The 25,755-nt window shown below is 50.5% G+C and overlaps 2 protein-coding genes across 2 annotated transcripts in view; both read right to left on the reverse strand.

Annotated features, from left to right (window-relative positions):
* The window catches only part of LOC143925141 (protein mono-ADP-ribosyltransferase PARP14-like), a 58,975-nt gene extending 47,235 nt beyond the window's left edge, over positions 1 to 11,740 (reverse strand). Inside the window, exons 1-2 of the mRNA XM_077449755.1 lie at positions 11,454 to 11,740; positions 4,622 to 4,752 (exon numbers count right to left, since the gene is read on the reverse strand). Coding sequence (XP_077305881.1) covers positions 4,622 to 4,752; positions 11,454 to 11,643 — 321 coding nt within the window. The 5' untranslated portion in view covers positions 11,644 to 11,740. The remainder of the gene's footprint in view (positions 1 to 4,621; positions 4,753 to 11,453) is intronic.
* LOC143925145 (protein mono-ADP-ribosyltransferase PARP14-like) overlaps positions 1 to 25,755 on the reverse strand; it is a 316,169-nt gene that overhangs the window by 111,203 nt on the left and 179,211 nt on the right. The window lies entirely within an intron of this gene.

A 25,755-nucleotide genomic window follows, 5' to 3' on the forward strand; every position in this document is an offset into this window, starting at 1 on the left:
ACCCATCATTGCCAAGTAATGCCCGCCACTGTGACACGGTAGTACGGCAATTACAGATTTAAAACTGGGTTGAGGAGGGCGACATTGCGCCCGACGATCTTTGACTTCTCCCCATGCTGTTCAGGTAGATCTCCACCTTTTTTTTTTTTTGAAAATCTGTTTATTGAGTTTTGTAACATTTAACAGCAAAACACAAAGACAACTAACAAAACCAAAACTAATAAGAAGAGAGAAAAAAAAAAAAAAAGGCAGCACACATTGGTCATGACAATAATGGGCTTTGGTGCCCGCAAAGACATAAGATGAGGCAATCAATTACTAGTAATATATCAGTGAGCTCGAGATCTCACGATGGTCACAGCCTGTGGCATGCAAGGGTAATATGGCGCCATGGGGCTAGAACGTCTATCACCCAACAGAGAGCACATTTACCATCACAAATTCTTATTCATAGGGTGAGGGTGTCAGGTTTAAGATTTAACCACTTCAATACCAGGGGGGCACTTAAACACCTTCCTGCCCAGACCAATTTTGAGCTTTCAGCGCTGTCGCACTTTGAATGACAATTGCGCGGTCGTGCTACACTGTACCCAAATGAAATTTTTATCATTTTTTCACACAAATGGAGATTTCTTTTGGTGGTATTTGATCACCTCTGCGGTTTTTATTTTTTGCTAAACAAATAAAAAAATACCGAAAATTTTGAAAAAAAAAATGTTTTTTTTTGTTTCAGTTTCAAAACTTTGTAAATAAGTAAATTTTCTCCTTCACTGATGGGGCTATACTGATGGGCACTGATGGGGATACACTGATGGGCACCGATGAGGTGGCACCAATGAAGTGGCACTGATGAGGTGGCATTGATGGACACTGATATGTGGCACTGATAGGCGACACTGATGGGCACTGATGGGCGTCATGGATGGGCACTGATAGGTGGCACAAATTGGCACTGATAGCTGGCACAGATTGATAAGGAAAGGCGGCATGGATGGGCATGGATAGGCGGTACAGATGGGCATGGATAGGCACTGATAGGTGGCACGGATGGGCACTGATAGGCGGCACGGATGGGCACTGATAGGCGGCACGGATGGGCACTGATAGGCGGCACGGATGGGCACTGATAGGCGGCATTGTATTGTATTAACTGTACTGATGGATGCCAATCAGTGCCAAACAATAATGCATGCCAATCAGTGATGCCCATTGTGGGCACTGATTGGCATCCATCGTGGGCACTGATTGGCATCCACTGTGGGCACTGGCTGGAATCCCTGGTGGTCTAGGGTGGCATACCTTGTGCTGGGCATCCCTGGTGGTCTGGTGGCATCCCTGGTGGTCCAGTGTGGGCATCCTCGGGGGGGCTGTGCTGATAATGGATCAGCACAGACCCCCCCTGTCAGAGGAGCAGCCGATTGGCTCTCCTCTACTCACATCTGACAGACGCGAGTGAGGAAAAGCCGATCACCGGCTCTTCCTATTTACACTGTGATCAGCCGTGATTGGACACGGCTGATCACGTGGTAAAGAGTCTCAGTCGGAGACTCTTTACCGAGATCGTAGTTGCGGGGTGTCAGACTGACACACCGCAACAACGATCGCCGCAATGCGCCCCCCCCCCGGGGGGGCGTAGCGGCTCAAAATCCTGATCACGTCATATGACGTCCACTCAGGATTTTGAAACCACTTTGCCGCCGTGTTTCTGTTATAGGGCGGGCGGCAAGGGGTTAAAGATGTCAGAGGTCACAGATAAAGCCCCCTATCCCTCATTAGTGGGTGCAAACCCAACAATGATCCTCCATTTTGGTCTGTTAAATTTCCCACCGTAGATTGCTTTAAGAAAGTCCTGGATTCTTTCCTAAATGTACAGAATATAACTGGATATTGACATTTATAGGTAAAGGTCATCCATGGAATACCCGATCGCCTCTCGGGGGGATCAGGAAGGAATTTTGTCCCCTGCTGTAGCAAATTGGATCATGCTCTGCTGTTTGTTTTGTTTTTTTGCCTTCTCTGGATCAACTGTGGGTGAAGGATTGTGTATATGGGATTGTATTTTTTTTTTTTTGGTTGAACTAGATGGACTTGTGTCTTTTTTTCAACCTAACTATGGAACTATGTAATACAGAAGGAATAAGAGGGCCCTGCTCATGGAGCTTACAATCTAAAGCAGTGGTTCTCAACCAAGTACCCCCAACAGGCCATGTTTTCAGGCTTTCCTTTATCTTGCACCGGCGCTTTAAATCAGAGTCAACGGCTCGGGTTTTTTGGACAACTATTTTATATAAGAGAAATTCCCAAAACATGGCCTGTTGGGGGTAGTTGAGGACAGGGTTGAGAACCACTGATCTAAAAAGGAAGGCGGAGGTGGTACACAAGGTAATAGTTGGGGGGGGGGGATATGATGGAGGTGGCTGAAGTACGGTTTCTAGGTGGGGGTGGGGTAGGCTTCCATGAATAAATCAAGGATCTCCTAAAAGCAAACAGGGCAGGAGATGACCAGACATTCCAGAGGGAGTTCCAGAGGATGGGAGAGGCTCTGGAGAAGTGCTGGAGGAGAGCGTGGGAGGTAACAAGGGGGCTAGAGAGCAGGAGGGCTTGGGAGGAACGAAGAGGACAATTTGGGTGATATCTGCAGATGGGGTCAGTGATGTAGCTGGGGGGGCGATGGCTTTGTATGTTGTGGTTAGTATTTTAAATTGAATACATTGGGCTAGAGGAGGCCGGTAAAGAGATTGGCAGAGAGGGGTGGAGGACACTAAATGGACACCAATGGAGGGATTATCGGAGAGGGGTGGAGGACACTAAATGGAGTGGAGGGATTGGCAGAGAGGGGTGGAGGATACTAAATGGAGGCCAATGGAGGGATTGGCAGAGAGGTGGAGGACACTGAATGGAGTGGAGGGATTGGCAGTGAGGGGTGGAGGACACTAAATGGAGGCCAGTGTAGGGATTGGCAGAGAGGGGTGGAGGACACTAAATGGAGGCCAGTGGATGGATTGGCAGAGAGGAGTGAAGGACACTAAATGGAGGCCAGTGGAGGGATTGGCAGGGAGGGGTGGAGGATACTAAATGGAGGCCAGTGGAGGGATTGGCAGAGAGGTGGAGGACACTAAATGGAGTGGAGGGATTGGCAGAGAGGGGTGGAGGACACTAAATGGAGGCCAGTGGAGGGATTGGCAGAGGGGGTGGAGGATACTAAATGGAGTGAAGGGATTGCCAGAGAGGGTGGAGGACACTAAATGGAGTGGAGGGATTGGCAGAGTGGGGTGGATGACACTAAATAGAGGCCAGTGGAGGGATTGGCAGAGAGGGGTGGAGGACACTGAATGGAGTGGAGGGATTGGCAGTGAGGGGTGGAGGACACTAAATGGAGGCCAGTGGAGGGATTGGCAAAGAGGGGTGGAGGACACTGAATGGAGTGGAGGGATTGGCAGAGAGGGGTGGAGGACACTAAATGGAGGCCAGTGGAGGGATTGGCAGAGAGGAGTGGAGGACACTAAATGGAGGCCAGTGGAGGGATTTGCAGGGAGGGGTGGAGGATACTAAATGGAGTCCAGTGGAGGGATTGGCAGAGAGGTGGAGGACACTAAATGGAGTGGAGGGATTGGCAGAGAGGGATGGAGGACACTAAATGGAGGCCAGTGGAGGGATTGGCAGAGGGGGTGGAGGATACTAAATGGAGTGAAGGGATTGGCAGAGAGGGTGGAGGACACTAAATGGAGGCCAGTGGAGGGATTGGCAGAGAGGGGTGGAGGACACTAAATGGAGGCCAGTGAAGGGATTGGCAGAGAGGGGTGGAGGACACTAAATGGAGGCCAGTGGAGGGATTGGCAGAGAGGGGTGGAGGACACTAAATGGAGGCCAGTGAAGGGATTGGCAGAGAGGGGTGGAGGACACTAAATGGAGGCCAGTGAAGGGATTGGCAGAGAGGGGTGGAGGACACTAAATGGAGGCCAGTGGAGGGATTGGTAGAGAGGGGTGGAGGACACTGAATGGAGGTCAGTGGAGGGATTGGTAGAGAGTGGTGGAGGACACTGAATGGAGGTCAGTGGAGGGATTGGTAGAGAGGGGTGGAGGACACTAAATGGAGGCCAGTGAAGGGATTGGCAGAGAGGGGTGGAGGACACTAAATGGAGGCCAGTGGAGGGATTGGCAGAGAGGGGTGGAGGACACTAAATGGAGTGGAGGGATTGGCAGAGAGGTGGAGGACACTAAATGGAGTGGAGGGATTGGCAGAGAGGTGGAGGACACTAAATGGAGTGGAGGGATTGGCAGAGAGGAGCAGCAGTCACGGATTGGTTAGTAAGGTGTATAAACCTGGCAGCAGCATTCATAATACACAAAAGTGGGGGAATAGCCGGTGTAAAAGTCGGCCAATGAGGAGGGAGTTGCAGTGGTCAAGATGGAAGATAACCAAGGAGTGGATAAGTTATTTTGTGGGGTCGTTAGTCAGGAAGGGGTAAATTTAGCCAGCGATTGCATGTGGGGGCCAGAATCTAGGATTACACCCAGCACCCTGGCATGACTGGAGAGACCAATGGTTGTGCCGGTGATCTCGTTGGACACACAATTCTCTATCCCCAATATGGAGCCGGTCTCCAGATAATTTACTTACAGTGGCCAATTCCGGTACATTCTCCGGGGTGTTGGGACTCTCAGTATTCGGCAGTGAGACATTCAGAGGTATTTCTTCCCCGTTGGGCAGTTTCAGCAGATGGCGCCCTTTCTGGAGGACTCGATCCCGAGCTGGAAGACAAGGAGAACCAAGATGAGGATTTTCTACAGGAATGTCACCGGTCACATGACCAAATATGTCCGAAGGGCTGCGTGTCAGGTGTGTGTCCCCCCCCCCCCCCAATATTAGGATAACCGTGCCACCCCATAGGACCACACCTCCTCCTGGTGTCACAGCTCCACCCACATCATTAAATGTTGAAAATTGTATCGGGTATGACATCAGAGATAACATGTATGTAGAGGTCAAACTTTTCTCTGTAGTGTTGGATGGAGAATAATGGAGAGAGAACCCGTCACTACTGACCCCCATCACCATTGTCACCCAGACAGGAAGAAACAAAATGATACATTTATCACCGGAACAGGAAGTGATGAGAAATAAAATGATATAATTTATCACCGGAACAGGAAGTGATGAGAAATAAAATGATACATTTATCACTGGAACAGGAAGTGATGAGAAATAAAATGATACATTTATCACTGGAACAGGAAGTGATGAGAAATAAAATGATACATTTATCACTGGAACAGGAAGTGATGAGAAATAAAATGATACATTTATCACTGGAACAGGAAGTGATGAGAAATAAAATGATACATTTATCACCGGAACAGGAAGTGATGAGAAATAAAATGATACATTTATCACCGAAACAGGAAGTGATGAGAAATAAAATGATACATTTATCACTGGAACAGGAAGTGATGAGAAATAAAATGATATAATTTATCACCGGAACAGGAAGTGATGAGAAATAAAATGATACATTTATCACCGGAACAGGAAGTGATGAGAAATAAAATGATATAATTTATCACCGGAACAGGAAGTGATGAGAAATAAAATGATACATTTATCACCGGAACAGGAAGTGATGAGAAATAAAATGATATAATTTATCACCGGAACAGGAAGTGATGAGAAATAAAATGATACATTTATCACTGGAACAGGAAGTGATGAGAAATAAAATGATACATTTATCACTGGAACAGGAAGTGATGAGAAATAAAATGATACATTTATCACCGGAACAGGAAGTGATGAGAAATAAAATGATACATTTATCACCGAAACAGGAAGTGATGAGAAATAAAATGATACATTTATCACTGGAACAGGAAGTGATGAGAAATAAAATGATACATTTATTACCGGAACAGGAAGTGATGAGAAATTATACATTTATCACCGGAACAGGAAGTGATGAGAAATAAAATGATACATTTATCACTGGAACAGGAAGTGATGAGAAATAAAATGATACATTTATCACTGGAACAGGAAGTGATGAGAAATAAAATGATATAATTTATCACCGGAACAGGAAGTGATGAGAAATAAAATGATACATTTATCACTGGAACAGGAAGTGATGAGAAATAAAATGATACATTTATTACCGGAACAGGAAGTGATGAGAAATGATACATTTATCACCGGAACAGGAAGTGATGAGAAATAAAATGATACATTTATCACTGGAACAGGAAGTGATGAGAAATAAAATGATACATTTATCACTGGAACAGGAAGTGATGAGAAATAAAATGATACATTTATCACCGAAACAGGAAGTGATGAGAAATAAAATGATACATTTATCACTGGAACAGGAAGTGATGAGAAGTAAAATGATACATTTATCACCGGAACAGGACGTGATGAGAAATAAAATGATACATTTATCACCGGAACAGGAAGTGATGAGAAATGATACATTTATCACCGGAACAGGAAGTGATGAGAAATAAAATGATATCATTTATCACTGTGAGTTTTCTGGGGTCACCTAATTGCCGATCTCTCCTGAAAATACCCGTTCCCTGGCTGTCATACGCTGACCCAATCGTTTCAGTACTCCCTGACTGGCAGCCATGTTCTTCGAGGAGCATCTCAGAGAGTATTGAAGTCTCGGGCAGTTGGGGATCAGCCATGAGCTGCTGGTTTGGTGGGAACCTAGAGATTGCCCAATCAGAGGTTTGGCCAAATTGAAGGTTCGGGGGCGGCGGGAAGTGAAATGTTTATCAGCAGTTTTACCTCCCCCGCTATATGTGACGGCCCCACCTCTAGATGTGTGCAGTTCATTTAGTTCCAAATTGAAATTCGAATTTCCAAATTCCAATAGTACCGAATTTAAACAAATTCGAAAATAACGAGAAAGAAAAAAAAAAAAAAAAAGGTTTTGGCGAAATATTAATACATTTTTCGAAAAGTTTTCTAATTCGGGAAACTTTTCAAATAGTTTTCAAATTGTTTTCCAATGAGAATAAAATAGAGTAAAAAAAAATAAAGGAATAGAATAGAAAAAATGCATCAAAAAATGAAAGAATAGAATATAATAGAGTAAAACAGAACAAAATAGAATAGAAAATAAGAAAAGAATAGAATCTAATGAAATAGAATAAAAAAGGAATAGAATAAAATAGAAAGAATATAACCATCTTCTGAAAATTGAATTTCAAATAGAAAACATTTAAATACATAAAGAAAAGAAAAGAATAGAATAGAATAAAAAAAAAAAACAATAGAATAGACTAGAATATAACCATTTTCCAAAGTTCAAATTCGGAATTTGAATACAATAGAACATAACACAATAGTATAGAAAAAAAAACAAACAAACAATAGAATAGAATGAATATAAACTATTTTCCGAAATTCGAAAAAGAATAAAAAACAGAATAGAATAGAAAATAAAATAGACAAATGGGAAAAAAAATAGAATAGAAAGCATACAACCATTTCCCATCCATTCTTTTCAAATTGATTATATTTATATTTGAAAATTATTATATTCTTTTTGTTCTAGTCTACTGTTTTTTTTAATTATATGCTTTTATTTTCTGTTCTATTTTATTCTGTTTCACTTTATTATATTCTATTCTTTTATTTTCTGTCATTTTCTATTTTATTTTCTTTGGACACTGGAAAACAAAATTGAAAACTATTTGAATTGATTTGAATCTGGAAAATTCGAATAGATTTGAATACGGTTAAACTAAACGAATTCCGAAAAAACGAATAAAACGGATTAAACCAATTTAACTGAACAAAATTTATGTAAATAACGAATCGAAACAATTTTTTTTTCGTTCTGCACATGTCCTTCCCCCTCTGGCTGGTTGTTTGGAAGATGTCCTAAAAACCACGTCTCTTCTCTGCCTTGGGACCCCCAGCTGACAGCACAAAGAGGGGTGAGGGTTATGTAAAACCATGTGAGGTGCCCCGCAGAATTCATACCAGACCCTTATCCAAGCATACAGCCTGGCAGACCGGGGGAGGGGAGGACAAGTGTACGCCCCCCCCCAAATGCGGAGTTATACCCGACAACCTGACATGGGGGGTTAAATGACAATAATTTCTAATAATAGGGGCCCCTATATATATATATATATATATATATATATATATATATATATATATATATATATATATATATATATAGTGGTCTTCTGCTGCTGTAGCCCATCTGCTTCAAGGTTGGATGCGTTGTGTGTTCAGAGATGGTATTCTGCATTCCTTGGATGTAACGAGAGGTTATTGGAGTTCTCTTTTTCTTTCTATCATCTGGAACCAGTCCGCCCATTCTCCTCTGACCTCAACAAGGCATTTTCCTCCTCACAACTGCCGCTCACTGGATAGTTTCTCTTTTCCCCACCATTCTCTGTAATCCCGAGAGATGGTTGTGTGTGAAAATCCCAGAAATACTCAGACCGGCCCGTCTGCCACCAACAGCCATACCACGTTCAGAGTCACCCAGATCCCCTTTCTCCCCCATTCTGACGCTCGGTTTGAACTTCAGCAAGTCGTCTTCACCACGTCTAGAGGCCGAAATGTATTGAGTTGCTGCCGTGTGATTGGCTGATTAGCAATTTGTGTTATCGAGCCACTGAACAGGTGTACCTAATAAAGTGTCCGGTGGGTGTATCTGAGCCCCTCATCTGGGATCTCCAGACACGTTGTGTACAAACAGAAGGAAGCGGCGGGGAGCCGTCATTTATCCACCTTCCTCTCTACATGGAGGAGGAGGAGGAGGATGAGGATGAGGATGAGGATGAGGATGAGGAGGAGGAGGAGGATGAGGATGAGGATGAGGATGAGGAGGAGGAGGAGGAGGAGGATGAGGATGAGGAGGAATTCATCATACAGAGGAGCCACTTCACAGGCCGGATCACCCCTCCCCCAACCATGTTATTTATTGGAGTTTTGCATTTTTAACAGTTCACTATAAAAAAATACTAAAATCTCTGATCACCACCAAAGGAATTATTTAGAAATGTCCCCCGGGCAGTGCCCACTGCCCAGCCCCCCCCCCCCCCCCCATGCCATTTGTTTGCCAATCTCTTGCCTATTTATATAGAAAATGGCAGAACTGATTTATTGCCTCCCATTGACTTTAATGGCTTTGGATTTGGCACCTGAACTTTAGTTCTGTTCTGTAAATCTGACCCAATCGAACCGAACCAAACTGAACTGACCCAACCCAAATGAACCCAACGGAACCAAACCCAACCCAACCCAACCAAACCAAACCCAGGTGTGTTCACCTCATCCCTGCCAGGCAACCGGCATTCCCCGAGGGAGATCAGCAATTGACACTTCACATTCCTCTCCTCTAATTATCAGCCCGGAATTTCCTGAACCAAATATCTTCTATGAGTCACAGAACTTTCCATTCTATCCGAAGGAGACAACAAGTGACACCGACATCCTCCCCCGACACCTCCGAGACAACGACCACCCTCACCGCTACAGGGATAGGCAACACACATACCAGAAGTATCAGATACTACTTACCTCCTCCTTGTAGTGTATGAGGATCCCCTCCAGTCCTCAGTACTTACCTCCCTCCTCCTTGTAGTGTATGAGGATCCCCTCCAGTCCTCAGTACTTACCTCCCTCCTCCTTGTAGTGTATGAGGATCCCCTCCAGTCCTCAGTACTTACCTCCCTCCTCCTTGTAGTGTATGAGGATCCCCTCCAGTCCTCAGTACTTACCTCCCTCCTCCTTGTAGTGTATGAGGATCCCCTCCAGTCCTCAGTACTTACCTCCCTCCTCCTTGTAGTGTATGAGGATCCCCCTCCAGTCCTCAGTACTTACCTCCCTCCTCCTTGTAGTGTATGAGGATCCCCCTCCAGTCCTCAGTACTTACCTCCCTCCTCCTTGTAGTGTATGAGGATCCCCTCCAGTCCTCAGTACTTACCTCCCTCCTCCTTGTAGTGTATGAGGATCCCCTCCAGTCCTCACTACTTACCTCCCTCCTCCTTGTAGAGTATGAGGTTCCCCTCCAGTCCTCAGTACTTACCTCCCTCCTCCTTGTAGTGTATGAGGATCTACCTCCAGTCCTCAGTACTTACCTCCCTCCTCCTTGTAGTGTATGAGGATCCCCTCCAGTCCTCAGTACTTACCTCCCTCCTCCTTGTAGTGTATGAGGATCCCCTCCAGTCCTCAGTACTTACCTCCCTCCTCCTTGTAGTGTATGAGGATCCCCTCCAGTCCTCAGTACTTACCTCCCTCCTCCTTGTAGTGTATGAGGATCCCCCTCCAGTCCTCAGTACTTACCTCCCTCCTCCTTGTAGTGTATGAGGATCCCCTCCAGTCCTCAGTACTCACCTCCCTCCTCCTTGTAGTGTATGAGGATCCCCTCCAGTCCTCACTACTTACCTCCCTCCTCCTTGTAGTGTATGAGGATCCCCTCCAGTCCTCACTACTTACCTCCCTCCTCCTTGTAGAGTATGAGGTTCCCCTCCAGTCCTCAGTACTTACCTCCCTCCTCCTTGTAGTGTATGAGGATCTACCTCCAGTCCTCAGTACTTACCTCCCTCCTCCTTGTAGTGTATGAGGATCCCCCTCCAGTCCTCAGTACTTACCTCCCTCCTCCTTGTAGTGTATGAGGATCCCCTCCCAGTCCTCAGTACTTACCTCCCTCCTCCTTGTAGAGTATGAGGATCCCCTCCAGTCCTCAGTACTTACCTCCCTCCTCCTTGTAGTGTATGAGGATCCCCTCCAGTCCTCACTACTTACCTCCCTCCTCCTTGTAGAGTATGAGGTTCCCCTCCTGTCCTCAGTACTTACCTCCCTCCTCCTTGTAGTGTATGAGGATCTACCTCCAGTCCTCAGTACTTACCTCCCTCCTCCTTGTAGTGTATGAGGATCCCCCTCCAGTCCTCAGTACTTACCTCCCTCCTCCTTGTAGTGTATGAGGATCCCCTCCAGTCCTCAGTACTTACCTCCCTCCTCCTTGTAGAGTATGAGGATCCCCTCCAGTCCTCAGTACTTACCTCCCTCCTCCTTGTAGTGTATGAGGATCCCCTCCAGTCCTCAGTACTTACCTCCCTCCTCCTTGTAGAGTATGAGGTTCCCCTCCAGTCCTCAGTACTTACCTCCCTCCTCCTTGTAGAGTATGATGATCCCCTCCAGTCCTCAGTACTTACCTCCCTCCTCCTTGTAGTGTATGAGGATCCCCTCCAGTCCTCAGTACTTACCTCCCTCCTCCTTTTAGTGTATGAGGATCCCCTCCAGTCCTCAGTACTTACCTCCCTCCTCCTTGTAGTGTATGAGGATCTCCTACAGTCCTCAGTACTTACCTCCCTCCTCCTTGTAGTGTATGAGGATCTCCTACAGTCCTCAGTACTTACCTGCCTCCTCCACTCCTCTTACTTATAGTATATATAAGACCCTTTTATTGCTCCCCAGTACCTACCTTCCTCCTCCTTGAAGTGTATGAGGATGTATCCCCGGCTGCAGTCGATGTCTCGGATCTCACATTCTCCTCCATTAGATTCGCTCCTCTTCTGGAAATACAGCAGAAGTTTATTTTTTAGTTTTTTCAGTCTCTGGGGGTCGTCACCCCACTGGAGGGAGACGGGGTGCCGGTACTGGGGGTCCCCCATCCCTCTGGTAGTGACGGTTCCTTCTTCCGGGGGGAAGGGATATATAGAGAGACGTATGTTGTGTGATGTGGGGAGGGAGCAGCTCCCAGCTCTTTACTTTCTGTTTCATTTCTCCCTCTCACTTGTATGTCTCCTCCTATTCAGGGAAAGTCCCTCCACATACTCAGCACTATACATGCAATACTCAGCTCTGCACACAGGCTGTACACTAAATACTCAGCACTGTATACGGCTTGTACACTGAATACTCAGCACTGTACACAGGCTGGACACTGAATACTCAGCACTGTACACAGGCTGGACACTGAATACTCAGCACTGCACACAGGCTGGACACTGAATACTCAGCTCTGTATACAGGTTGTACACTGATTACTCAGCACTGCACACAGGTTATACACTGAATACTCAGCTCTGTAAAGGGATTGTACACTGAATACTCAGCTCTGTACACAGGCTGTACACTGAATACTCAGCACTGTACACAGGCTAGACACTGAATACTCAGCTCTGTACACAGAATACTCAGCACTGTACACATGCTAGACACTGAATACTCAGCTCTGTACACAGGCTGTCCATCTAGATGTTTTCCTAAATGCACAAAATCTAACTGGATCCCGACATTTCCTGGTAATAACACCAGATATTGCTGATCCCGGGAATATCCCGTCACCTTCATCTCTCAGCCCTCCTCTGTATCAACTAGGGGGGGGGGGGGGGGTAGGATTGTGTATGGAGGGGGTAGGTGGGATGGAGTATTGGGAGGGGGTAGGTGGGATGGTGTATTGGGAGGGGGTAGGTGGGACGGTGTATTGGGAGGGGGTAGGTGGGAAGGTGTACTGGGAGGGGGTAGGTGGGACGGTGTATTGGGAGGGGGTAGGTGGGACGGTGTATTGGGAGGGGGTAGGTGGGAAGGTGTACTGGGAGGGGGTAGGTGGGAAGGTGTACTGGGAGGGGGTAGGTAGGACGGTGTATTGGGAGGGGGTAGGTGGGAAGGTGTATTGGGAGGGGGTAGGTGGGAAGGTGGGAAGGTGTACTGGGAGGGGGTAGGTAGGACGGTGTATTGGGAGGGGGTAGGTGGGACGGTGTATTGGGAGGGGGTAGGTGGGAAGGTGTACTGGGAGGGGGTAGGTGGGAAGGTGTACTGGGAGGGGGTAGGTAGGACGGTGTATTGGGAGGGGGTAGGTGGGAAGGTGTATTGGGAGGGGGTAGGTGGGAAGGTGGGAAGGTGTATTGGGAGGGGGTAGGTAGGACGGTGTATTGGGAGGGGGTAGGACATGTAGGGAGGGGTTCTGTTTGTTTTTCTCTTGATTGACTTGAGACTTTCTTCAGCCCAGCTATATAACCAGCAGACAACAAGAGATACAAAGTAACTATTTATCTATTATAAGAAACATGAAACAAATATCACACACAGACCTCTGTTTGGTTTAACTGTATTTTTATGAAAGGTGTTTATTTGACTTTATTTTCATAAACACACAAAGAGAAAAATATAACAATGGAAAGGAACAGAAAAAAAAAAGTAAAATGACAGAAATTTCATTGCAAGCAGATAAAAGTAAAGCCCCCGGAAGGCACTTCACATTTCCAACTCCCAAGGGGTACAAACAGCCCAAAAAGTGATAAAAAGAGATAAAAGTGCCAAATACCCAATACACATTCATCCACACATAGATCACACACACATAGAGAACACACATACCTGCACCAATATCCACACACATAGGTGACAGTAGATAATTGAAACAATAACCTGGACAGAGTTACAAACCAAATAAGTAAATATATACAGAAAGTTGTACATGTTCACACTGATCCAACATGGAAGTCACACGACTTCCGATCCAACTTTGCCCTGTGCAACTTCAATGAACTTCAATGAACGGGATCCGACTTTACGATGATTGCGACTTGTCCTTTGACCAATCAAAACAATTCCTTTACTTCTGATATGTATAAAAACCTCACGCTAAATAAAAAAAAAAAAAAAAGGCATGGAGTCTCCCCCCTCCCAGATCCATACTAGCCCTTTGACTCTGGTATGGATCTTAAAGGGGAACACCATGGCAAAAAAAAAAGTGGGGTTCCCCCTCCCAAGACCATACCAGACTGATTTTGAGGTGAAACCTATGGTTGCCACCAAACCCGAACACATATTAATTACACGGGTTCTGTGGCTGATTAAGGTGGTAATTAAACTCACTTGGTGCCTCATCTGCATTTAATTAGCCTCAGAACCCGAGTCCTTCATATGTGTTCGGGTTTAAGGCTGGGTTCACACTGCTGCGATGCGGGAACGCTGCAAATCTACTGCGGGTTCCCGCATCGCATGTCTCCCAGTGGCAGCTCACACTGCCCTATGCGAACTGCTGGGAGTGTCAGTTGAAAGTTAATGACACCCCCAAATCAGTTCGCATATTGCAGTGCGATCTGCAAACTCGGACAGGAATCAGATCGCATGGTGTGAACAGCCATTGCGATCCGATTCTGCTGCGGACCAAAAAAGGGTTCTGTACGAGATTGGTCCGAATGCGATGCAAATTCAGCCATATTATCTGTATGGCTGAAATCGCACAGAGATCGCATGTGATTTGCACTGCAGTGCGGTGTAAATCACATCCGATTTCGGAAATCGCAGCAGTGGGAACCCAGCCTAAAGGAATGGGTTGGCAACTCTAGGGAAACCCCACACCAAAAAAGGTGTAGGGTCCCACCCAGATCCATGCTAGGCCTTTCAGTCTGGTATGAATCCAAAAAAAAAAGGCGTGGGCTCCCCCCCAAAAAATATCCATACCACACCATTATCCCAGCATGCAGCCTGGCAGGTCAGAAAAGGAGGGGGACGAGCGAGTGGGACCCCCCCCCTTCTGGACCATACCAGCCCACATGATTTCAACATGGGGCTCTGCACCCCACCACCCCAAAGCACCTTGTCCCCATGTTGATAGGGACAAGGGCCTCTTCCCCACAACCCTAGCCAGGGACTGTATGGGTCTGCGGGCAGGAGGCTTATCGGAATCTGAAAGCCTCCTTTAAGAAAAGGGAGAAGACATCACTGGAGGGAGAAGACCAGAGGAAGACATCACTGGAGGGAGAAGACCAGAGGAAAAGACATGAGCTGAGGGAGAAGAACCAGAGGAAGAAGACATCAACAGAGGGAGAAGACCAGAGGAAGAAGACCAGAGGGAGAAGACCAGAAGAAGAAGACCAGAGGGAGAGGACATCAGCAGAGGGAGAAGAACCAGAGGGAGAAGACCATGGGGAGAAGACCATGGGGAGAAGACCAGAGGAAGAGGACATCAGCAGAGGGAGAAGAACCAGAGGGAGAAGAACCAGAGGGAGAAGACCAGAGGAAGAAGACCAGAGGAAGAGGACATCAGCAGAGGGAGAAGAACCAGAGGGAGAAGACCAGAGGGAGAAGACCAGAGGAAGAGGACATCAGCAGAGGGAGAAGACCAGAGGAAGAGGACATCAGCAGAGGGAGAAGACCAGAGGAAGAGGACATCAGCAGAGGGAGAAGACCAGAGGGAGAGGACATCAGCAGAGGGAGAAGACCAGAGGAAGAAGACCAGAGGGAGAAGACCAGAAGAAGACCAGAGGGAGAGGACATCAGCAGAGGGAGAAGAACCAGAGGGAGAAGACCATGGGGAGAAGACCATGGGGAGAAGACCAGAGGAAGAGGACATCAGCAGAGGGAGAAGAACCAGAGGGAGAAAAACCAGAGGGAGAAGACCAGAGGAAGAAGACCAGAGGAAGAGGACATCAGCAGAGGGAGAAGAACCAGAGGGAGAAGAACCAGAGGGAGAAGACCAGAGGAAGAGGACATCAGCAGAGGGAGAAGACCAGAGGAAGAGGACATCAGCAGAGGGAGAAGACCAGAGGAAGAGGACATCGGTGACGGTACCAGAGAAAGAAGACACATTGGAGCTACGACGAGGGACAGTCTTTATTTTTAATAAAGGACTTTTCAAAAGCCGTCTCTTGTTTTTTGTAACACTACACTTTTTTATGGGTGAATGGGTAGGGGTACAATGTACCCCATACTCATTCACATAGGGGGGGCCTGTGATCCGGGGGCCCCCTTTCTTGAAGGGGGCTTCCAGATTCTGATAATCCCTCTGCAGGCAGATTGCCACAGCCACTGCCCAGGGTTAACAGGAAGAGGCTCTTGTTCATATTAACAATGGGGACAAGAGGCTTTGGGGTGGGGGGGGGGGTGCACGTGGAGGGTATGTGGCCTGATATGGTCCAGGAGGGGGGGCACTCACCCTCCCTTTCCTGATTTGCTGGGCTGCATGCTTGGATCAGGGTCTGGTATGGGTTTATGGTTAGCGTTAAGGTTTGGGGTTAGGGTGAAGGTTAGGGTTAAGGTTAGGGGTTAGGGTTTCCCTTAGAAGAACAAGGTTAGGACTCTGGGATTGAAATAGGGACCTGCTCCAAAGGTCAAAGGTCAGAAGGCGTGTCCCAGAGGTCAAAGGTCAAGTGTCGGGCTGCCCCACCCCCACCAAAGTGTTCCGCCTACCCCAACTATGTCGGGGCATGAACAAGTCGTCTTTTTTTTTTTGAGTCATCAGCTGTCACTGGGCTTCCACGCTGACAGCTGAAATGTAAACAAAAGAATGCCAGCAATAGAAATTAAAAAAAACAGCACCCCCCCCCCCCCTCCCAATCCATACGAGGCCCTTAGGGTCTGGTATGGATTTTAAGGGGACCCTTATCCAAGCATGCAGCCCAACAGGCCAGGAAAGTGATCGCCCCCCTGAACCATACCAGGCCACATACCCTCAACACGGGGGGGGGGGGGGGGTGTTCTCAACATGACTTTAGCAGATGACTCCACCCCCACCCCTTGTGACTTCACCGACTGCGGCATGGCGAGTCGATGATGTCACAAGAGGGCGGGTTCACTCACTGACATCATTTGGTGACTCTGCCCCTTTTTTTTAGCTGTTTAGGAAATGTCTGGAGGCGGAGCAGACAGTCGGCGGGAGCGTTCGATGAGACTGGAGGGTTTTTTTTTCCGGGTCCAGCAATGGCAGTGGGTGTTGTGAATGGCCATGGACCTACATGGGGGCGCCATTTATTTTTAATAAAGGAATTGTCGGAAACTCTTGTAATGTCTTTATTCCCTTTTTAGACTTTTGTGGTGAAGGGGTAGGGGGCCCCCCACCCCCAAAGCATCCCCGCATGTGGCCTGGTATGGTTCAGGGGGGCACTTGCTCGCCTCCCCTCCCCTTTCCTGGCCTGCCGGTCTACATGCTCATATAAGGGTCCCCTTAAATCCTTCGGGGTCTGGTGTGGCTTGGGTGGGGGGGGTGGGGGGCACTTGCTCATCTCCCCCTCCCCTTTCCTGGCCTGCCGGTCTACATGCTCATATAAGGGTCCCCTTAAATCTTTTGGGGTCTGGTGTGGATTGGGGGGAGGGGGGCTACGCTGTTTTTCTTCTGAATTTTCTATTGCCGGCACTCTTTTTTTTACATTCACCTGTCAGTGAGGAACCCCGCTGACAGCTGATGACTCATCGGTTGTTACTGACACAGAATTCGAAACGGTGGATCGTTTTTCGACCGATCCAAGTTTAATTCGTTTCAGAAAACGTGGAATTTGTTAGAAAACGGAAAAAACAAAACTAAATTCGTTATTATTTCATTGGGAGATTTGGATACATCGGGGTCTCTGAATAACCCAAAATGTGTCCGAATTTACATTCGGGACCGAAACGAATTGCACATGTCTGGTAGTGAGTAGGGAGGTTTAGCGGAGATTGTGGAAGATCTCAGACTGTGATGCCCGTCCTCCAGGAGACGCAGGCAGTGCAGAAAAAAAAATCGATCTAACGTCTCCTGAAACACAAGGGGCGGAGCACAGCCCCTCCCCCCTCCTTTGTGTATGGAGGGCTCTTGGCAACCCCGACTACATTGTGCTCAGCCCGGCTTACCTTCTCCTGATAGGCTGGAGTCCCTCCCACACTGCTTACTCCTCCCTCTCCTGCCCGCTCCAGCTGCCGGCATCTCCCGCTGTAAAGTCAAATAAGGGCCGCTGGGGGAGGGGGGCAGGTAGAGGGCCTTTTCTATTGGCTGAGGAAGCAGTTGAGAGGAGGAGCTATAGCCTCTGGATTTTTTAGAGACGCTGCACAATTAGTAATCTTGGTGATTAGGGTGTGCCCAGGCACACCCGTCACACCCCCCTGCACACGCCTATGGCAATGGCCCCAGCCACCTGAAGGGGGCAGTAGAAAGTAGTTACCAAATTGGTGAGCTCCGGATAGGAAAACAATTCTTCTAGTGGAGATTCCGTGAGCTCCGGAGTCAAAGTTCCAGTCTGCACCCGGACGGCATGACGAAACAAATGGTATTTATAAAAGAATTTATTATCCGCGCCCTGATAAGCATTTCTATTTATAGTGCGATCTTTTCTATTCGAGTGTTCAAATAACAGCAACGAATTCTTCTGCTGGGAGGTAAAATTATCATCTTAACGGCCGCCTGGATACATAGGAAGGGATAATAAATATAGATCTACAAAATACGGCTTAACGGCCTCAGCCCCGGAAGATTTTACCCCCCCCTTCCTGACCAGAGCCCTTTGTGCGATTCGGCGCTGCGTCGCTTTAACTGACAATTGCGCGGTCGTGCGACGTGGCACCCAAACAAAATTTGTGCCCTTTTTTCCCCACAAATAGAGCTTTCTTTTGGTGGTATTTGATCACCCCTGCGGTTTTTATTTTTTGCGCTATAAACAAAAAAAGAGAGACAATTTTGAAAAAAAACACATTTTTTTTAACCTTTTGTTATAATAAATATCCCCCAAAAAATATATTAAAAAAACATTTTTTTAACCTTTTGTTATAATAAATATCCCCCAAAAATATATAAAAAAAACATTTTTTTAACCTTTTGTTATAATAAATATCCCCAAAAAATATATAAAAAAAACATTTTTTTTAACCTTTTGTTATAATAAATATCCCCAAAAAATATATAAAAAAAACATTTTTTTAACCTTTTGTTATAATAAATATCCCCAAAAAATATATAAAAAAAACATTTTTTTAACCTTTTGTTATAATAAATATCCCCAAAAAATATATAAAAAAAACATTTTTTCCCTCAGTTTAGGCCGATACGTATTCTTCTACATATTCTTGGTAAAAAAATCATAATAAACAATGACTGATTGGTTTGCGCAAAAGTTATAGCGTCTACAAAATATAGGATGTATTTATGGCATTTTTGTTATTAATTTTTTTTTACTAGTAATGGCGGCGATCTGCGATTTTTTATCGGGACTGCGACATTACGGCGGACAGATCGGACATTTTTGACACATCTTTGGAACCATTGACATTTATACAGCGACCAATGCTATAAAAATGCACTGATTACTGTAAAAATGTCACTGGCAGGGAAGGGGTTAACACTAGGGGGGCGATCAAGGGGTTAACTGTGTTTCCTGTGTGTGTTCTAACTGAAGGGGGGAGGGGAGAGTGTAGGGAGAGATGGATGTAGGGCCGGATTAAGAGCATCATGTGCTTGGTGCTGAGGATTTTGGTGGTTCTTTTACTGGGCATCCTTCTGCTTTCCAAGAGCCTGTGCTCAGAGGCGGCTCTCTAATTAGGCAAATAAGGCGGTCGCCTAAGGCCTCACACTCACAGGGGCCTCCCGACAGCCTAATTGAAGAGCCGCCTCTGCTGACAACAATGCCGCTGCAGCATTAAGCTCAGATCGGCAGCGGTTTAACATTGCCTGTGAGATAGAGAGCACAGACACCAGCACTGAGATAGAGAGCACTGACACCAGCACCAAGAGCACTGACACCAGCACCAAGAGCACTGACACCAGCACTTTAAAGCTCTTAATATATGTAATGTTCATTTTTTTATCGCTTGAATTATTTTTCCTATTATGGGCAGGAGTGGGGCCTCATGTCTAGGTTTTGCCTAAGGCCTCAAAAAGCCTAGAGCCGCCTCTGCCTGTGCTGGCATGCGCCCAAACTCAAAAGTATCGCAGCCGCACAGGCATAACACCAGGGAAGCCTGGCATTTGATTTGCCAAGTTTCTGTAAGGGCCGTGCATGGGCGTGCACTCTGAGCTGAAAGAGTGCAGCTGCGCAGGCCTAACACTATGGAAGCCCCAGACTTCTGTAAGAGCCCTGCATCGGCGTGCCCCAGACTTCTGTTAGGACTGCTCATGCAGTGCCCGTTATCAGTCCCACCACCCTGCCCAGGCGGTGCATGTGGAATGCAGTGCCCGTCACAGGAGATCTCTTCCCATTGACCCATTGCTTTCCATGTCCTTTTTGGGTGGCTGGGCCTATATTAAGGTAGGGGCCTGGAGCTGCAGCTCCAATAGCCCCCTACGTTAATCCAGCCCTGGGGAGATGACAGATCGCTGTTCATACTTTGCATGAACAGATGACCTGTCTCCTCTCCCCTCAGAGAACCGGAAACGGTGTGTTTAACACACATAGAACACGGTTCTCGGTGTGTCAGCAGTGACCACGGGAGCCCAGCGACACAATCACCCTCCATCAGCCCTGGGGGCAAGCAGCGGGCACGCGCGCCCCCTGGTGTCCACAAGGCGAAGTGACGTTACATAACGTTGTTTCGCCCAGCCGTGCCATTCTGCCGCAGTAAAACTGTGGCGGCTTGGTCGGCAAGTGATTTTAAAGGCAGAATGTTTTTGCTTACCTTAACCACTTGCCCTCTGGAAGATTTACCCCCCTTTTTTGCGATACGGCACTGGGTTACTTTTAACTGACAATTGCGCGGACGTGCGACGTTGTACACAAATAAAACATATGTCCTTTTTTTCCCCACATATAGCGCTTTCTTTTGGTGGTATTTGATCACCTCTGTGTTTTTTATTTTTTGCGCTATAAACAAAAAAAAAGCGACAATTAAAAAAATAAAAATAAACATGTAATACTTACCTGTTCTGTAATGCTTTTGCACAGAGCAACCCCGATCCTCCTCTTTTTTTGGGTCCCCACACTGGTGGTCCTGGCTCCTCCCCCTGCTGAGTGCCCCCAATAGCACGCTTCTTGCTATGGGGGCACACTAGCAGGCTTGCTCCTGAGCTGCGCTGTGTGCGTCTATTTGGCCCCACCCAACCTCGAGCTCTCCTCATCAGCTCACTGACTGAGACTAACAGCAGCGGGAGCCAACAGCCCCCGCCACTGTATGAGCCAATGAGGAGAGAGTGATCCAGGAGATCCGCTGCTCTCATGCACATTGCTGGATTGAGATGGGGCTCAGGTAAGTAAAGGGAGGGGGGGGGGAACTGCACACAGAAGGTTTTATACCTTAAACTTTGTGCACTGGTGGGCAGTCATGTTGGAACAGGAAGGGGCCGTCCCCAAACTGTTCCCACAAAGTTGGGACCATGAAATTGTCCAAATGTCTTGGTACGCTGACGCCTTAAGAGTTCCCTTCACTGGAACCAAGGGGCCAAGCCCAACCCCTGAAAAACAACCCCACACCATAGACCCCACTCCCCCCACACCATAATCCTCACCGTCTGACCTCACCGCCTGACCTCACCGCCTGTCCTCACCTCCTGTCCTCACCGCCTGGCCTCACCGTCTGATCTCACCGTCTGGCCTCACCGCCTGGCCTCACCGCCTGGCCTCACCGCCTGTCCTCACCGTCTGACCTCACCGTCTGACCTCACCGCCTGTCCTCACCGCCTGACCTCACCGTCTGACCTCACCGTCTGACCTCACTGCCTGTCCTCACCGCCTGTCCTCACCGTCTGACCTCACCGCCTGTCCTCACCGCCTGACCTCACCGCCTGACCTCACCGCCTGTCCTCACCGCCTGACCTCACCGCCTGTCCTCACCGCCTGTCCTCACCGTCTGACCTCACCGCCTGTCCTCACCGTCTGACCTCACCGTCTGACCTAACCGTCTGACCTCACCGCCTGTCCTCACCGTCTGACCTCACCGCCTGTCCTCACCGTCTGACCTCACCGCCTGTCCTCACCGCCTGACCTCACCGCATGACCTCACCGCCTGTCCTCACCGCCTGACCTCACCGCCTGTCCTCACCGCCTGTCCTACCTCCTGACCTCACCTCCTGTCCTCACCGTCTGGCCTCACCGCCTGGCCTCACCGTCTGGCCTCACCGCCTGACCTCACCGCCTGGCCTCACCGCCTGTCCTCACCTCCTGTCCTCACCTCCTGACCTCACCTCCTGTCCTCACCGTCTGGCCTCTCCGCTTGACCTCACCGGCTGACCTCACCGTCTGACCTCACCGCCTGTCCTCACCGTCTGACCTCACCGTCTGACCTCACCGCCTGTCCTCACCGCCTGTCCTCACCATCTGACCTCACCGCCTGACCTCACCGCCTGTCCTCACCGCCTGACCTCACCGCCTGACCTCACCGCCTGTCCTCACCGCCTGTCCTCACCGCCTGTCCTCACCGCCTGTCCTCACCGCCTGGCCTCACCGCCTGGCCTCACCGCCTGGCCTCACCGTCTGACCTCACCGCCTGACCTCACCGCCTGGCCTCACCGCCTGACCTCACCGCCTGTCCTCACCTCCTGTCCTCACCTCCTGACCTCACCTCCTGTCCTCACCGTCTGACCTCACCGCCTGGCCTCACCGTCTGACCTCACCGCCTGGCCTCACCGCCTGGCCTCACCGTCTGACCTCACCGTCTGACCTCACCGCCTGTCCTCACCGCCTGACCTCACCGTCTGACCTCACCGTCTGACCTCACCGCCTGTCCTCACCGCCTGTCCTCACCGCCTGACCTCACTGCCTGACCTCACCGCTTGTCCTCACCGCCTGTCCTCACCGCCTGACCTCACCGCCTGTCCTCACCGCCTGTCCTCACCGTCTGACCTCACCGCCTGACCTCACCGCCTGTCCTCACCGCCTGACCTCACCGTCTGTCCTCACCGCCTGTCCTCACCGCCTGTCCTCACCGTCTGACCTCACCGTCTGACCTAACCGTCTGACCTCACCGCCTGTCCTCACCGTCTGACCTCACCGCCTGACCTCACCGCCTGTCCTCACCGTCTGACCTCACCGTCTGACCTAACCGTCTGACCTCACCTCCTGACCTCACCTCCTGACCTCACCTCCTGTCCTCACCGCCTGTCCTCACCTCCTGACCTCACCTCCTGTCCTCACCGCCTGTCCTCACCGCCTGTCCTCACCTCCTGACCTCACCTCCTGTCCTCACCGTCTGGCCTCACCGCCTGGCCTCACCGCCTGTCCTCACCGCCTGTCCTCACCTCCTGACCTCACCTCCTGTCCTCACCGTCTGGCCTCACCGCCTGGCCTCACCGCCTGTCCTCACCGCCTGTCCTCACCTCCTGTCCTCACCGTCTGACCTCACCGCCTGGCATCACCGCCTGACCTCACCGCCTGGCCTCACCGCTTGTCCTCACCGTCTGACCTCACCGTCTGACCTCACCGCCTGTCCTCACCGCCTGTCCTCACCGCCTGACCTCACCGTCTGACCTCACCGCCTGTCCTCACCGTCTGACCTCACCGCCTGACCTCACCGCCTGTCCTCACCGCCTGACCTCACCGCCTGACCTCACCGCCTGTCCTCACCGCCTGACCTCACCGCCTGACCTCACCGCCTGACCTCACCGCCTGACCTCACCGCCTGTCCTCACCGCCTGACCTCACCGTCTGTCCTCACCGCCTGTCCTCACCGCCTGTCCTCACCGTCTGACCTCACCGTCTGACCTCACCGCCTGACCTTAACTGTCTGACCTCACCGCCTGACCTCACCGCCTGTCCTCACCGCCTGACCTCACCGCCTGACCTCACCGCCTGTCCTCACCGTCTGACCTCACCGCCTGTCCTCACCGCCTGTCCTCACCGCCTGACCTCACCGTCTGACCTCACCGCCTGACCTCACCGCCTGACCTCACCGCCTGTCCTCACCGCCTGTCCTCACCGTCTGACCTCACCGCCTGACCTCACCGCCTGTCCTCACCTCCTGTCCTCACCGCCTGGCCTCACCGTCTGATCTCACCGTCTGGCCTCACCGCCTGGCCTCACCGCCTGGCCTCACCGCCTGTCCTCACCGTCTGACCTCACCGTCTGACCTCACCGCCTGTCCTCACCGCCTGACCTCACCGTCTGACCTCACCGTCTGACCTCACTGCCTGTCCTCACCGCCTGTCCTCACCGTCTGACCTCACCGCCTGTCCTCACCGCCTGACCTCACCGCCTGACCTCACCGCCTGTCCTCACCGTCTGACCTCACCGCCTGACCTCACCGCCTGTCCTTACCGTCTGTCCTCACCGCCTGTCCTCACCGCCTGTCCTCACCGCCTGTCCTCACCGTCTGACCTCACCGTCTGACCTAACCGTCTGACCTCACCGCCTGTCCTCACCGTCTGACCTCACCGCCTGACCTCACCGCCTGTCCTCACCGTCTGACCTCACCGTCTGACCTAACCGTCTGACCTCACCTCCTGACCTCACCTCCTGTCCTCACCGCCTGTCCTCACCTCCTGACCTCACCTCCTGTCCTCACCGCCTGTCCTCACCGCCTGTCCTCACCTCCTGACCTCACCTCCTGTCCTCACCGTCTGACCTCACCGTCTGACCTAACCGTCTGTCCTCACCGCCTGTCCTCACCTCCTGACCTCACCTCCTGTCCTCACCGTCTGGCCTCACCGCCTGGCCTCACCGCCTGTCCTCACCGCCTGACCTCACCGCCTGGCCTCACCGCCTGTCCTCACCTCCTGTCCTCACCGCCTGTCCTACCTCCTGACCTCACCTCCTGTCCTCACCGTCTGGCCTCACCGCCTGGCCTCACCGTCTGGCCTCACCGCCTGACCTCACCGCCTGGCCTCACCGCCTGTCCTCACCTCCTGTCCTCACCTCCTGACCTCACCTCCTGTCCTCACCGTCTGGCCTCTCCGCTTGACCTCACCGGCTGACCTCACCGTCTGACCTCACCGCCTGTCCTCACCGTCTGACCTCACCGTCTGACCTCACCGCCTGTCCTCACCGCCTGTCCTTACCGTCTGACCTCACCGCCTGACCTCACCGCCTGTCCTCACCGCCTGACCTCACCGCCTGACCTCACCGCCTGTCCTCACCGCCTGTCCTCACCGCCTGGCCTCACCGCCTGGCCTCACCGCCTGGCCTCACCGTCTGACCTCACCGCCTGACCTCACCGCCTGGCCTCACCGCCTGACCTCACCGCCTGTCCTCACCTCCTGTCCTCACCTCCTGTCCTCACCTCCTGACCTCACCTCCTGTCCTCACCGTCTGACCTCACCGCCTGGCCTCACCGTCTGACCTCACCGCCTGGCCTCACCGCCTGGCCTCACCGCCTGTCCTCACCGTCTGACCTCACCGCCTGTCCTCACCGCCTGACCTCACCGTCTGACCTCACCGTCTGACCTCACCGCCTGTCCTCACCGCCTGTCCTCACCGCCTGACCTCACCGCCTGACCTCACCGCCTGTCCTCACCGCCTGTCCTCACCGCCTGACCTCACCGCCTGTCCTCACCGCCTGTCCTCACCGTCTGACCTCACCGCCTGACCTCACCGCCTGTCCTCACCGCCTGACCTCACCGTCTGTCCTCACCGCCTGTCCTCACCGCCTGTCCTCACCGTCTGACCTCACCGTCTGACCTAACCGTCTGACCTCACCGCCTGTCCTCACCGTCTGACCTCACCGCCTGACCTCACCGCCTGTCCTCACCGTCTGACCTCACCGTCTGACCTAACCGTCTGACCTCACCTCCTGACCTCACCTCCTGTCCTCACCGCCTGTCCTCACCTCCTGACCTCACCTCCTGTCCTCACCGCCTGTCCTCACCGCCTGTCCTCACCTCCTGACCTCACCTCCTGTCCTCACCGTCTGGCCTCATCGCCTGGCCTCACCGCCTGTCCTCACCGCCTGTCCTCACCTCCTGACCTCACCTCCTGTCCTCACCGTCTGGCCTCACCGCCTGGCCTCACCGCCTGTCCTCACCGCCTGTCCTCACCTCCTGTCCTCACCGTCTGACCTCACCGCCTGGCATCACCGCCTGACCTCACCGCCTGGCCTCACCGCTTGTCCTCACCGTCTGACCTCACCGTCTGACCTCACCGCCTGTCCTCACCGCCTGACCTCACCGT

Source organism: Lithobates pipiens, unplaced genomic scaffold, assembly GCF_037356315.1.
Source record: "Lithobates pipiens isolate NorthernLeopardFrog02 unplaced genomic scaffold, aLitPip1_a1.2 Scaffold_22, whole genome shotgun sequence".
Classification (NCBI taxonomy): Eukaryota; Metazoa; Chordata; class Amphibia; order Anura; family Ranidae; genus Lithobates; species Lithobates pipiens.